The sequence below is a fragment of the Psilocybe cubensis genome, chromosome 4 (genome assembly GCF_017499595.1).
Source record: "Psilocybe cubensis strain MGC-MH-2018 chromosome 4, whole genome shotgun sequence".
Classification (NCBI taxonomy): domain Eukaryota; kingdom Fungi; phylum Basidiomycota; class Agaricomycetes; order Agaricales; family Agrocybaceae; genus Psilocybe; species Psilocybe cubensis.
In genome coordinates this window covers 189,404-202,064 of record NC_063002.1, presented here as the reverse complement: position 1 = coordinate 202,064, position 12,661 = coordinate 189,404, and the positions used below count along the sequence as shown (strand labels likewise).

General features: G+C 50.7%; 4 protein-coding genes across 4 annotated transcripts; 3 read left to right on the top strand and 1 right to left on the bottom strand.

Moving 5' to 3' along the window:
• Nucleotides 1–46: 46 nt before the first annotated feature.
• JR316_0004181 (uncharacterized protein) lies at nt 47–4,976 on the top strand (the record flags this gene model as incomplete). The annotated part of the gene is made up of 3 exons (XM_047889950.1): nt 47–1,727; nt 1,862–3,643; nt 3,703–4,976. 3 exons carry the CDS (start codon nt 47–49, stop codon nt 4,974–4,976), a joined length of 4,737 nt encoding a protein of 1,578 aa, XP_047749711.1.
• Nucleotides 4,977–5,817: 841 nt separating this feature from the next.
• Nucleotides 5,818–7,105, bottom strand: JR316_0004180 (uncharacterized protein; the record flags this gene model as incomplete). The annotated part of the gene is made up of 5 exons (XM_047889949.1): nt 5,818–6,120; nt 6,185–6,349; nt 6,401–6,583; nt 6,634–6,764; nt 6,817–7,105. 5 exons carry the CDS (start codon nt 7,103–7,105, stop codon nt 5,818–5,820), a joined length of 1,071 nt encoding a protein of 356 aa, XP_047749710.1.
• A 287-nt stretch (nt 7,106–7,392) lies between these two features.
• On the top strand, nt 7,393–8,157 carry JR316_0004179 (uncharacterized protein; the record flags this gene model as incomplete). The annotated part of the gene is made up of 2 exons (XM_047889948.1): nt 7,393–7,432; nt 7,517–8,157. The coding sequence occupies 2 exons, from the start codon at nt 7,393–7,395 to the stop codon at nt 8,155–8,157; spliced, it is 681 nt and encodes a 226-aa protein (XP_047749709.1).
• Nucleotides 8,158–9,996: 1,839 nt separating this feature from the next.
• Nucleotides 9,997–10,953, top strand: JR316_0004178 (uncharacterized protein; the record flags this gene model as incomplete). Its single annotated transcript, XM_047889947.1, has 2 exons — nt 9,997–10,292; nt 10,644–10,953. The coding sequence occupies 2 exons, from the start codon at nt 9,997–9,999 to the stop codon at nt 10,951–10,953; spliced, it is 606 nt and encodes a 201-aa protein (XP_047749708.1).
• Nucleotides 10,954–12,661: the final 1,708 nt, after the last annotated feature.

The window sequence follows — 12,661 nt, the reverse complement described above, 5'->3', positions numbered from 1 at the left end:
CTTTCTTCCGTCTTTTGTTCTCTGTTCAATACATCTTCTCATGACAATGCAATGTACTCTGTGTTTTGATTATAGTGGCAATACCCTTGGTATGCGGTATACGCCATGTGCGGATGCGCGCGCGTCGAATGTTTTTTATTGTAAGAATTTCTACGCTGCTATTCGGGAGTCTGTACCACGATTTCCGGTCCACTCTCGTGCCAACAACTCAAACAACTCAAACAACACCACCACCACCACCACCACCACCACCACCACCACCACCACCACCACCACGGGTAACGTGGTTACCCAGAATCCGAATCCAAATCTGAGCACCCGAATCAGCTTTCCAACGGATCGGCAGGAGCTGCTGCGGCGACGTCAGCAGATGTGGGAGCATTTGCAGCACTTGCAGCAGCAGCAGCAGTTGCAGCAACAGCAACAACAACAACAACAACAGCAGCAGCAGCAACAGCAGCAACAGCCAAGCCCCCAACAAGCACAAGAACAAGCCCCAATCGGACAATTCATACAGCGCGCAATGGCGCTCTACCCAGGACGTGACCCCATGTACCTCGGGCTAACAGCCGCGCAGGCACAGCGCGTGATAGAGGACGTGCTGGGGCGGGACGTGGCGCTGACCGGTGGGCCGCATGTCGAGGCGGCGAGGAGGCAATTGATGATTCGGGATTTTGGGGGGTATTATCCTGGGTGGACTTGGGAGAGCGGGGCGTATTTTCCTGATGGTGGACCTACCCTGCCGCGGCCTCCTCTGCCTTTGCCACCGTCACTACCAGCACCAGCACCAGCACCACCACCCCTGCTGCCGCCACAGCAGCAGCAGCTTGGTGCGTCAGATGCGCGCACGACGGGGTCGGGGTTGGGACGGGTAACGCCGGTAGAGCTGGCCCGCGTCATGACCCGTTTGCGTGAGGTGCGTGAGGTGCGCGGCGGCGCGGCGTTGTCCCAAGAGGAGGCGGAGGCGCTGTTGAGAGAGGTGCTTGGTGCTGAGAGGGTTGCTTCTGGGGGGGTAATGGTGCAGAGTCTGCTTGAGCGGATGACTCGTGGTGGTGGTGCCGCTGCAACTGCAACTGCAGCTGGACAAATGGGAACACCGACGGAAACAGCAAGGCAACCCGCCCCATCCCCGCCCCCTGTGTCGCCGCATATACCACCACCACCACCACCGCCAGCGAACCGCCTCACAGTTGAAGAGATAACGATCATCCGCGAGCGGGTAGAGCAGCTGCACCCGGGAATAACGATGGATCTCCATGCGCTGCCCCGTGAGCTGGCGGAGCGGATTGTGAGAGGGGTTGTGGGTGATTTGGGGATGTGGGATCGGGATGTGGGTCCTGTGGAGGTGGATTGGGTGATGGGGGAGCTGATGAGGAGTGGACCTGGGCCGGAGCATGCGCATGAGCCGGAGCCTGAGCATGAGTTGGGTCCGATGCAGGCTGGTGCTGGTGCTGGAGCTGGAGCTGGATCGGTAGGTTGGAGCGGAGCATGGCCTTGGCCTGTTCTTATGTACTATAATGGCGCTTGGATACCTGTACCGCAGGATCCTCCCGGTCTGGGTATGGGTATGTCGGCTCCTGGCGAGCCTGTGAGCCCGCCAACGCTGCCGTTTGACTTTGGGTATAATGCGCAAGGGAGGTTGGAGCCTGTTCCTCGGCGTAGGAGTGTACCGCCGGCTATTAATACGAGTGCTGCGATGTCTGTGGGCTCGGCACGAGGCGATGAAAGTGTGTTGATTTTTTTTGTTTTTTTCTCTTTCGCTTTCACTTTTACTCTCGGTCTATTTGTATTTTTGGGTCCGGATGCGATCAGGTCTGATGTTGGTATTGATATAGTTTCTTTTTTTTTTTCCTTTCTGTAGGTGCGGGTTCCTCTGGAGGTGGAGGTTCACGTTCAGTGGGTGTGGGAGGTAATGCTGAGCGTGAACACACACCACGCATGATAGCGACAAGGAGTGTTCCGAGTCATACACCAGTACCACCGCGAACTGAACACCTCGATTTACCTAATAACGCGCCTGGACTCGCGCCCCTGCACGTCCACCCGCCCGTTTTGGGGTACCATGGTATTCCTATTCCTGCCCCTGCTCCCATACATGCACACGCACACGCACACGCACATACACACGCACATACACACGCACATCCACATGCGCATACACATGCGCATGCGCATGCGCATACACATGCGCATGCGCATGCGCACCCCACAACTCCATCGCCCGGCCACCGCCCTTTTTATCCCGACGTTATCATCGATATTGATCTTACGACGCTTCCCCCTCCCACTCCGCCACAGCTAACGAGGCATGCACCCCCTGCCCCAGGGTTGAGTTTGAGTTTGAGTATACCGTTTCCTCCGCATCATCCTCCGGTGAATATGGGCTGGGGCATGAGTGGTGGGGGAGGAGGGCGAGGGTCGATGACAGGAAGGGATGGGGAAGATGAGAGTGAGACGCGGAGAGGGCGGATGGTTAGGCAGCGGATCGAGCAGAGGGCGCGGGAGGCCGCTGCCGCCGCCGCCGCCGTTGATTCCGCGAGTAGTGCTGCTGGGGATGCAGAGCCGGGGCCGAATTCTACATCGACTCGGACGGCCGTCAATGAGGGTATGGCACCCGCACACCAGAATCATTTGGGATCAGCAGCACAGTTGCGCATTCCGTTGCTGACCGCGCCGCGGCAGCATCCCCCCCACGCGCACGCGCACGTGCATCCGTTCCGTACATACAGGCCCAACAGACCTCAGGCTCCTGCCCCTGCCCGACGACAATTAAACCAGCCCAATGTCAGTGTCAGACCTGTACAAAGACACCGCCAGACAGTCGCCACAGCAGTTGACCTGGGACGGAACAGGAACAGGAACAGGAACAGGAACAGGAACAGGATACGCGCACCTGAAGGCGCGGCATATTGGCTTCCGAACCCTTCGACGACGACGACGTATGATGCGCATACGGGTGCGCCGCGGTATAATGCGCGTGTGGTTTATACGTTCTTTGCGGAGAATGTGAGCGCTGTTGGGCGGTCGTCGGCTATTGGACTGGGGCGGGCTGCTGCTGCTGATGATGCTGCTGATGCTGTATCGAATTCGAATTCGAATACTGTGGTTAGGGGTGTGGATATGCGTGATGGAGCGAGAGTAAATTCGGGTGTGAATGTGAATGCGAGTGTACAAACGGGTGGGGGTAGAGGTGTGGGTGTGGGTGTGGGTGTTGGAGAGGATGAGGGTGAGGGTAGCATCGAGGACAGTGATGACGAGGAAAGTGTACATGGTGTGGATCAAGAAGTGATGCCTATCAATGTCGACGAAGCCCTCCGTGAATTGCGATTCTTGAGGGAGGAGCGTGAGCGTGCACAGCGGGAGTTGGAGTTGGCCCATGGCCGCCCTGTTGGTTCTGAACACCGCCCCACTGTGGTACCTACTGTTTTAGGAGGTAGCGCAGTTGTTGCATCACCAGAACAGATTCCACTTCCGATGGCGGATGTGGTGCTGACGCCTTCTAATGCTAATGCGAACGCCGGAGATGGTGGTACACCAACAAGGACAAATGTTGACACTGGTAACAGGCCTGTTCCACGGCGCCAAATGCGGGTCTATTCTGAATCTGGGTTAACTGTAGGTGATGTAGGCGAACGTACTCCAGGTGAGAGTGGTTACTGCTATACTTTACGCGTTTGAGTTTTTTAATCCAGAACATTGTAGCTTCCTCCGGACCAGAGCCTCCGACGCTTCTTCCGCCCGAATCCAACACAACACCAACAAATCAGCAGACAGTCGAAAACCCCGAACAGTACGCCGACTTGAATGCGATGTTAACATCGCTATCTCAGGACCGCCACCTTGACGGAGCGCTGCGAGACTCCCTCCGCCAATTCGTTGGACACCTACAACGCCAACGTGAACTGCGCATACAGAGCGTGCAGCTGGCGGGGCTGACGAGGCAGTCTTTTGACTCTTTTATTGCGCCTGGTACAGAGCTACGGCGCTTGCTCACGCGAGTTGTGGCAGATCTGGATTCAGCGATGGTTGCGGGGCACTTTAACTTGCCTGAATCTGATACTCGAGATATTGTCTCCATGGCCGATGATCCAAGGTGGAATGTTCGTATGCTCCAAACCTCCCTTCGTGAGATTACAACATCCCTCCGAGGCTCTATTAGAACATTACCCCAACATCAACCCCGAATACAGATGTTGGAAGCGGAGCAAGACAGATTGCAACGCGAAATGTTTACCTTGTTGAACGGCCTTACTGAGAACATTCGCTGGAATGGAGAGGGGCCTGCAGGACCGCAGATGGTCATGGTGCGCGCCCTTATTGCGTCGCTGCAAAGGTCCATCGAGCACCTCAGAGGGATTGCTGTTCGCCAATCGGAGTTTTGGGCGATTGAGGTGGCGGAGATGATGCGCCAGGCGTCGGATTTGGAGCGCGAGTTGAACATTTTTGAACAACGGTATCTTGGTGGGGTACAGGAGGCGGATGATACGACTAGCGCGGGTGTGGCTGGGAATGCTGGCAACACGTTGTTGCGTTCGACGCCGGGTGGAGTTGCGGGTGAACTGCGTACAGCTGTGGCTGGCCGGGAGGCACGGGTAGCTGCTAATGCGCGACGGCGGCTTCGGCTTCAAAGCACTATCCAAGCAAGTTTGCTAGGTAGCCCTAATCCAACTGCTCAAAACACCCGTCCCAATCCTGTTCTGAACCGCAATCCCGATGCGATACGCCCTATGCACGACCACGGAAACGCTAACGACGACCCTGATGCAGAATGCCTGGATCTTGATGTTTACTATGGGCTGACGAGACCCAGTCCTGCTGTTGTTGCTCGCACTAGCAATCCTGTGGCACGTTCTCAAACTAGACAGCTGCAAAGATCCAGTGACGAGGATGCTTTGAGACGGGGGGAGGTGGATCCAGATGGGAATACGTTAGACGCCCATTCTCCACGTGATGATGCTTGGGAGGCTGGTCGATGATCGATGAACATCGAAACATTGATCTTTGAACACAGATGTGCCCTTGCGTATTACACGAATTCTTCTTTTTTTTCTTATCTCGGTCATCCCTTTTTTGGTTTTAATGTTCAGCCTACACCCCGGCCTATACTGTGTTATCGACTCAACTAGTGCTATCGTTTGCTGTCTGTTCCTGTTCTTGCTTGTCCTACTTCTATCCTATCTCACCATGTTAAATATCACCCATCTCGTGCACTATTTTCTACTACTAGATATATCGGATTTTAATCTACATCATCCCTTTTGCATTCCCTTGTACATACCCTGCATTATATTATAGTGTACCATACGTTTCTTCCAATCTTCTTGAAAATGTCGCTTCATCATCACTTACTTCTCTCATGTATGTTCTCAATTGTATAGACTTGGAACATATTAAGTTCGATTTCAACTCATTCTGTGACAAACGAATGTACAGAATAATAGTGGAGTGTCCGAATGTATTCAGAGAAGGTCAGAGTGAAAGAGAGAAAAAAAAAACTGCAAGAATTGGACGCTCTTCACAGAAGGCGTGACATTTCGTTATCGCACGAGCGTAATCTTTCTTGAGTTTCGGCATTGTAAATTCGGGGTGGCAAGAGTCCTATAAATTAACGCTCCTGACCAGTTTGAATAAACATGCACAAGTGCGACGGTATTCTCAAGATTTGACGAGATCCATATTGCGCGGATAGCTGCGAGAAATATTAGACAAGGTCAAAGATTAGTAAAGATGCACCCACAGGCAGTAATTAACTGATGTGAGGAAAACCGATGGATACCATACTGGTGTTCCTACTTTTTCATTATCACAAACGTGCTCTCATTCTGCTTGGACTTCGGCCAACGCCTGCAGTCCCTTGAAAAGCGCGTGTTCAAGCAGGTCTGCAGATTTGCCGCTCGGATCGAGTGTCGTACTGTCGTCCAAATCTTCGTCGTATTTGTCGATGCATGCAGCTGCCCCAGATAGATGAGCAACCTTGGCGCATGCAGCATGAATTGCAAGGTACACCGGCGATGGAAGGGGGTATTTGGCGGGATCGGGTGACGTAAATGTAACATATTCAGGATAGCCTCGCAATGTCAAGGAATCCACTGCTTCGAGTTTATATTTATTTTCGACCTCCTGATGAATGTGTAAACAAAATGTTAGCTGTATGTCAAAGAGCCCAACGGCACATTGGACATACCGTTGCGGCAAACCAAACTTCTAATCCATCAAAATCCAAATGAAAGGCTGGAACCAAAGTCATTACGTTTTCTAATCGGTGGACCCGGGCGCCATTTAGTTCCTCCGGAAGTTTTTCGTAACCGAAGCGCGTCATTACTGCCCACATACTGGCAGCATACTCGCGCTATTAGAGGATATTGTTATTAGGTGTCAAAATGGATAAAAGGCGGCATACTTTCTCCGAGCCTGGGCCGATGGAAGCATTAGTGGACTCAGCAAATATGTGAGCACACTCTGTCAGCGCTGACACCCCCTTAGGGTCCGACGTGACTCTTCGCTTTAACTCCGCGATAGTGCGGACTGAGTTGCGATCGTATCCCCCTGTTACAACACAACGATAACCATCACGTATAAGGGCCTGACAATAATGATGAGCAAGAACGCTTGAAAAGGGAGAACAACACCGACCAGTTGCTTAGCTTGCTTATGGGATTGGGGGGCCTCTACCAAGGTGTCTTTGATCATGTCTTGTATCGTATCGAAGGAGGGCCGAGATGCACTACTGGAAGGTGTTGATGTGCGACCTTTTCTCGCTCTAACTAACCAATTGCATTAGATACAGACTGAACAGGTAGAGTTAGGAAAACGTACACGCCCTAATGAAATGTTCGAAATACATTCTTCCTAACTGCAGACACGCGATGTCGTCTTTGCATGAAGCAATCTCGTCGACAATTGTTTTCAGTCCTTGATCTGTGGGCACATAATGGATAAGATATCCAAGGATGCGAGCGTATATCATTTTCTTCCCAACATCCTCGCTATTGTCGTTAATGGCTTGTTGAATGGACGCCTCGAGTCTCAGACACGCATTGTATGCGCTTACGACGTGAGCGAGATGCCGAAGTCTGCGAGGGACTTTTGGTGGCAGCGATGTCATGTCTGTCTTTGGTTGGTTGGTGGTTGGTTCAACTTGAAGGTTGGTGGTTGGTTCAACTTGAAGGTTAGACGTTGGTTGTTGGTTGCTTGCAACACGGCGGACATTTTGCTGAAGTTGGTCCGAAGTGTCACGTGAGCAATTGAGGAGATCAAACTCGTTTGATCCCGGTCTATGAGAGGGAAGGATCTCTCGCGTTGCGTGCGGCGCGTTGATCAGATTAGATTTCGCCTCGCAGCTTTTCAAAGGCCTTTGTTCTCCAGCTCGTATATAGATCTCGTTTTCTCTTCATGTCTTCGCATCTCTTTTCTTACTCACACAGCTCGTTAGGTTCGTTAGACTTTGTTTTACATCTCTCTTCTTACTCACACAGCTCGTTAGGCTCTGCCTAGAGCTTGTTTTTTGCTTCTTTAGCCATTCCGGCTCGTCTTCAAGACGCTTGCGGCCGTTTCCTCCCCGGCGCACTCGCTGTTCAGTCCTCATCTTCTGAGAGCGACACCGACTCGGTCCCCTCTTCTCCCTCCGTTCAGTCAACGGACGACAAAACAAGTCTTGTAACCGCCCTCCTGAGCATCTCCCTTTCATCTCCTACACCATCATCCCCTTCTTCCCTTTCATCATTGAGCTCTAGCATGTCTGGATCGAACTCTGGGGAAGGTGTTCCGTCCTCTTCAGGCATAGGCCTAGGGGGGATCATACTCACCAACAAGCAGTTTGAGATTTTGCTCAATTGCGGTCTGATTGGCTCACCTTGTGTTGAGGTTCCAACGCCCCCTCCACCCCCGCCTGTGGCTCCTGTTGCTGCGTCGATGCAAATCCCGACTTTCATCAGCAATGCGGCGTCGAGCTCTGCTACCAGTGAGTCTCTTCTTGATCTTTTCCCCAATGTTCCTCGTGCCACCATCCTGGAAATCATCCAGTTCACGTTCCACCCTCTCAACTTGAACAAATTGGACTTGTCTGCACACGAGAAGGTCCACGATGTGCGGTCTTCCATTGTACTTGAAAACGACAACATCACCGTTAAAGAGACAAGGAATTGTCTACGCGTGTAAATGCTGAATTTTTGGCATTTCTCATGTATACAAGTACGCGCTCTTACGTACGAAGGACGGGAGAAACCATCTATTAGACGCGCATTATGATGTCGAAGGGTGTGTTGCTGCTATTGATATAGTTATACACAACTGGGTACAGAGTAATTTATGCCGAATCAAGACTACTATCTATAGTAGGCATGCGTATGACAGCTGAGAACTTGGGGAAGCAACAGCAACGGTGAATAAGAGATCGCACACTAAGCGCTCTTACCGCTAGTACCTAATTAGGCATTACCTACCCAATGGGGAAGAAACCTTGCTTAGTACCTTGAAGCTGGAATCGCATGTTCTCTGTAGGTTCCCGTGCATGATGAAATAAGCATCACATAGGTCCTAGACCTAGCGCGCAAGACAAATTACAAACCTTAATTCATCGCGTTCCGCAATGACCAACCAATGATATTGAAGTAACCGTCACCAGATGGTATGACTAAGCACTCGGCCTCGAGGCATCTATCTGAAACAGTATGGTACTCTCCAAGTGCTGCTACGCAGCGTTCTGGCACGACGGCGTGTAAAGCCGACAGTCTGACGCTACCTATATGCCAAGAAACGGAGAAATGAAGGAACCATTATTAAGAGCTCCTAGTCAGAATGAGTCGTTGGATCAAGCGTGTGATTGCGCATCGCTGATGTAATCACTGACTTAGACAAATCAAGAGCGCTTAACCGCTCGGATGAAGGAATAAAAACCACTGCCTTGCGAGTCTGACTCGTTATGCGCAGTAACCTTGTTACCAATTCTTGTTTGTATAATGTAATATTAGTTAGTCAGGTCTCCATTTCTCAGTAGTACTTGTAGTATAAATTAAACCGTGTCATGTAGTGTAAGGCCAAGCAATCTCATACCCAAGAATCGAGAGTACAGATTTATTCTGAAATCTTCGTGTTCCCATTGTGTGATAAATTGTTTTGCGGACGAGCTCGTCGTCTAAGTGAAGGAAGACCGAGTGTAGTTCACCCGGACTTGAATATCGAGCGCTCTTGTTCGTTAAGCGCTCTTATATTGCAAGTCAATCATTCTACACGTTCTGAGTTAATTCTCAGAAAGTGACCAGGGCAAGAGGCCACCGGCGTAGGTCCGCCAGTTCTTCTCCGAGGGAAGAGCTCCTACACCGTTTCGATTAAGCCAAGAGGGCACCTGTGACTTCGAGGGTCGCAGTTTCGTATTTGTTTAGCCAAGAGGGCACCTGTAACTTCGAGGGTTGCAGTTTTCGTATTACTTGGGACTTCGAGGGTCCACCAACAAACTATAAGAGAATCTCATCTCTGAACGAGACCACTATACACCGAAGGGACTTGAAGGAAGCGTGTGCGCACACAAATCTAACAAGCGCTCTTATTTTGTGTTTGGAAATTGAGTTGAATTAGACTCTTACCAAGTGCAACAACGTGCAGCACAGTGCACATCACCCCACATATTTTATCTTTTAAATTTGAAGCTTTCCTGTAGAGTGTGTTAATAGCTCTGCTTCCCTCCCAGTGACAAACATAAACGTCGCAGCAATTGACTTGGGAATTGCACCGTCACCCCAAGCAAGACATATCACCGTGAAGCCCCGTTTGGGCACAGCTAAGGATTATCCTACACTGCAGTCCTTGCTCGAACCCCTCTTTGTTTACTTCAATATCTTGGGCCAGTACGCTGCGTCATCCGGGTCTGCGTTGGCAACCGGGGAAGTAATTTCCGCCTTTGCGTACTACTGTGCACAAATCACCACATTCAGTAGAACGTATCACTGGCATGCCATCCTTGCGTATCATCAGCGTTTCTTTTTGCGCAGATCCAAGGAAATGTCACACGGTGATTTCTCTGGGTGGATGGTACCCAACGCTGCTCTGCAAGCCATTTGCCTCACACCTCACGCCCGCGGCACTGCTATAGCGGTGGCGCCTAAAGGTCATTTGAGCACTTCAGGCACCTCGGGTTCATCATCTTCGTTCTCTACAAAGACCCCGGTGGCGCAGCAAACCTGTTTCAATTTCAATTGTGGTACCTGCAAAACTCTCCCCTGCCCAACTGGACGTCTTCACAAGTGCCAATCTTGTGGCGCAGATGATTACAGTAAGACCGATTGCACACGTAGCGGGTAGGCACTTGGTGGGGCGAGCCAATCTTTGTCTGTTTCTTCTTCCTTTGCTTTTAATCTTCATTCGGAGGCTCGCTCTACTTCTATTCCTCTTCTTTCCCATTCTGTAGTCCACCCTCAGACCAATCTTCCTTCTATTTCAAAGTTTAATTTTGTTGATTCAACACCATTGTCTCACCCCAGCTCTCTTCTTTCCCCTGCTTCTGTCAATTTCACTTTGTCTGAATTTTATTCTTGTATTTCTCATCATAATTCTTTCCCACCGGCTTCATGCCTCCCACCTATTTGCCCTAATACAGATCCACGTTGTAATTTACTGTCTTCCTATGATGATTCTTTTTCTCATTCAAGAGTGTCAACCCCGCTTGTGCTGCAATCCTGGTCTTTTTTCCTCCGTGATTATCCTGACTGCACCTTTGTCTCGTCACTTCTTAACATCGTTGAGCATGGCACAGATATTGGATTTGTCGGGCCCAACATGGAGCACTCATGCTCTAACTTGCGCTCCGCATTTGAAGACTCAGCTTTCATGGACGCTGCGGTTGCTAAGCTGGTGGATAATGCTCAAGTTCACGGCCCGTTCCCGACACCTCCACTGCCGGACTTTTTCTGCTCTCCATTAGGCGCCATCTCCAAGAAACACGACCCTGGTAAGCACTGATTAATCAATCACTTGTCTTATCCATCGGGATCTTCAATCAATGATGGCATTGCGGACTCTGAGGCACATATCCATTACGACATGTTTGAGCGCGCAGTGGAAGATCTTACACGCTCTGGTCCAGGCTCTCTTATGGCAAAATTAGACTTGAAAGATGCTTTCCGCCACGTACCCATCCACCCTGCCGACTGGCATCACTTGGGTTTTTCTTGGAAGGGTCTTTTCTACTACTGCACGGTGCTTACTTTTGGCTTGCACTCTGCGCCCTACATTTTCAATCTTTTTGCAGAGGCACTACATTGGATTATCCAGCGCCATATACCTGCTCAATTGCGTCATTACTTGGACGACTTTTTTCTTAATTTTGGTAGCTCTATGCCTAGGTCGCTATGCCTTCAGGTGGTGGAGTGGGTCATGGGCCTCGGTTGCTGTCTTGGCTTGGAGTTTCAGGACGCAAAAACTGTGTGGCCGTCTACATCGATTGAGTTTCTTGGGATTGAACTCGACTCATTGCTCATGGAAGCCCGCCTTCCACCCGTCAAACTTGCCTTTCTCTGCGACTTACTTTGCTCTTGGAGTACAAAGACTCTTGCTACACTTCGGGAAGTTCAGGAGTTGGTAGGATTCCTGTAATTTGCTTCGCAAGTCATTCTTTATTCGCGCACATTTATTCGCCGCATTATCAATTTCTCTATGAAATTCTCTTCACCATTTCAGCAATGCCATGTGTCACAAGGGGTGCGAGTCGACCTACACTGGTGGACTGTTTTTTGCATGCCTTGGAACGGCATACGCATTCTGCAACCACCCCGCCCTAGTGTGTCTATTTACACAGACGCCAGTGGGACTAAGGGTATGGGGGGGCATTTTGAGGACCTTTGGTTTTCTGCTCGCTGTCCTCGTCGTTTCCGCGGGTGCGATATTCAATTTAAGGAGGCTTTAGCAGTGCTTCACGCAATCCTCCGTTGGGGCGACCTCTGGTTTGGTTGTCATGTCATCTTTCACGTCGACAATGAGGCTGTTGTGGAATGGCTTTCTTCGGGAACTGGGCAGTCAATTCCCGCTATGTCCACCGTGCGGATGATTTTCATGTTGGCGGCACACTTAAATTTCTCTTTTTCTTGTGTCTGGATTCCGACCAGTGCCAATGCTATTGCTGACGCTGCTTCTCGTTTTCAGTACAGCCGTCTCTTTCTTCTGCGGCTGATGCTCAAAAGAAGCTCTTCATCAACGAAGTCCCAGATCACTGGTATAAAGCGCACTTTGAGTTCTCTCGTAGAGCCGCGTTCTACCTCTGGCACGGCCTTGCTGCCAGCACTCGCAAAACCTATTCATCAGCCCAAAAAAGTTATCTCGACTTTGTCACCCTCAACCCAAAATACCAAGCAAAGCCCGGTGTATTCCTCCCTGCCAATCCCATTGCCATTGCCAAATGGATGGCCTCCCTCGCAGACAGAGGGCTCAAGTATACGACAATTAAATCCTACTTGTCCGGTGTTTGTTCCTTGCATGTTGATGCTGGACTCTTCCCCGAATGCATTACTTTGCCCACTACACAGCACGTCTTTCGTGGAATCAAAATAGTCTACGGCGACCATCGTGTCCCCAAGCTCCCTATCACCCTCAGCATTCTTCAGCGACTCTCCTCCGCTGCCGGAAACCTTGCCTTCCTTGACAATTTGAACTTTGACGCTGCTATTAAACTTGC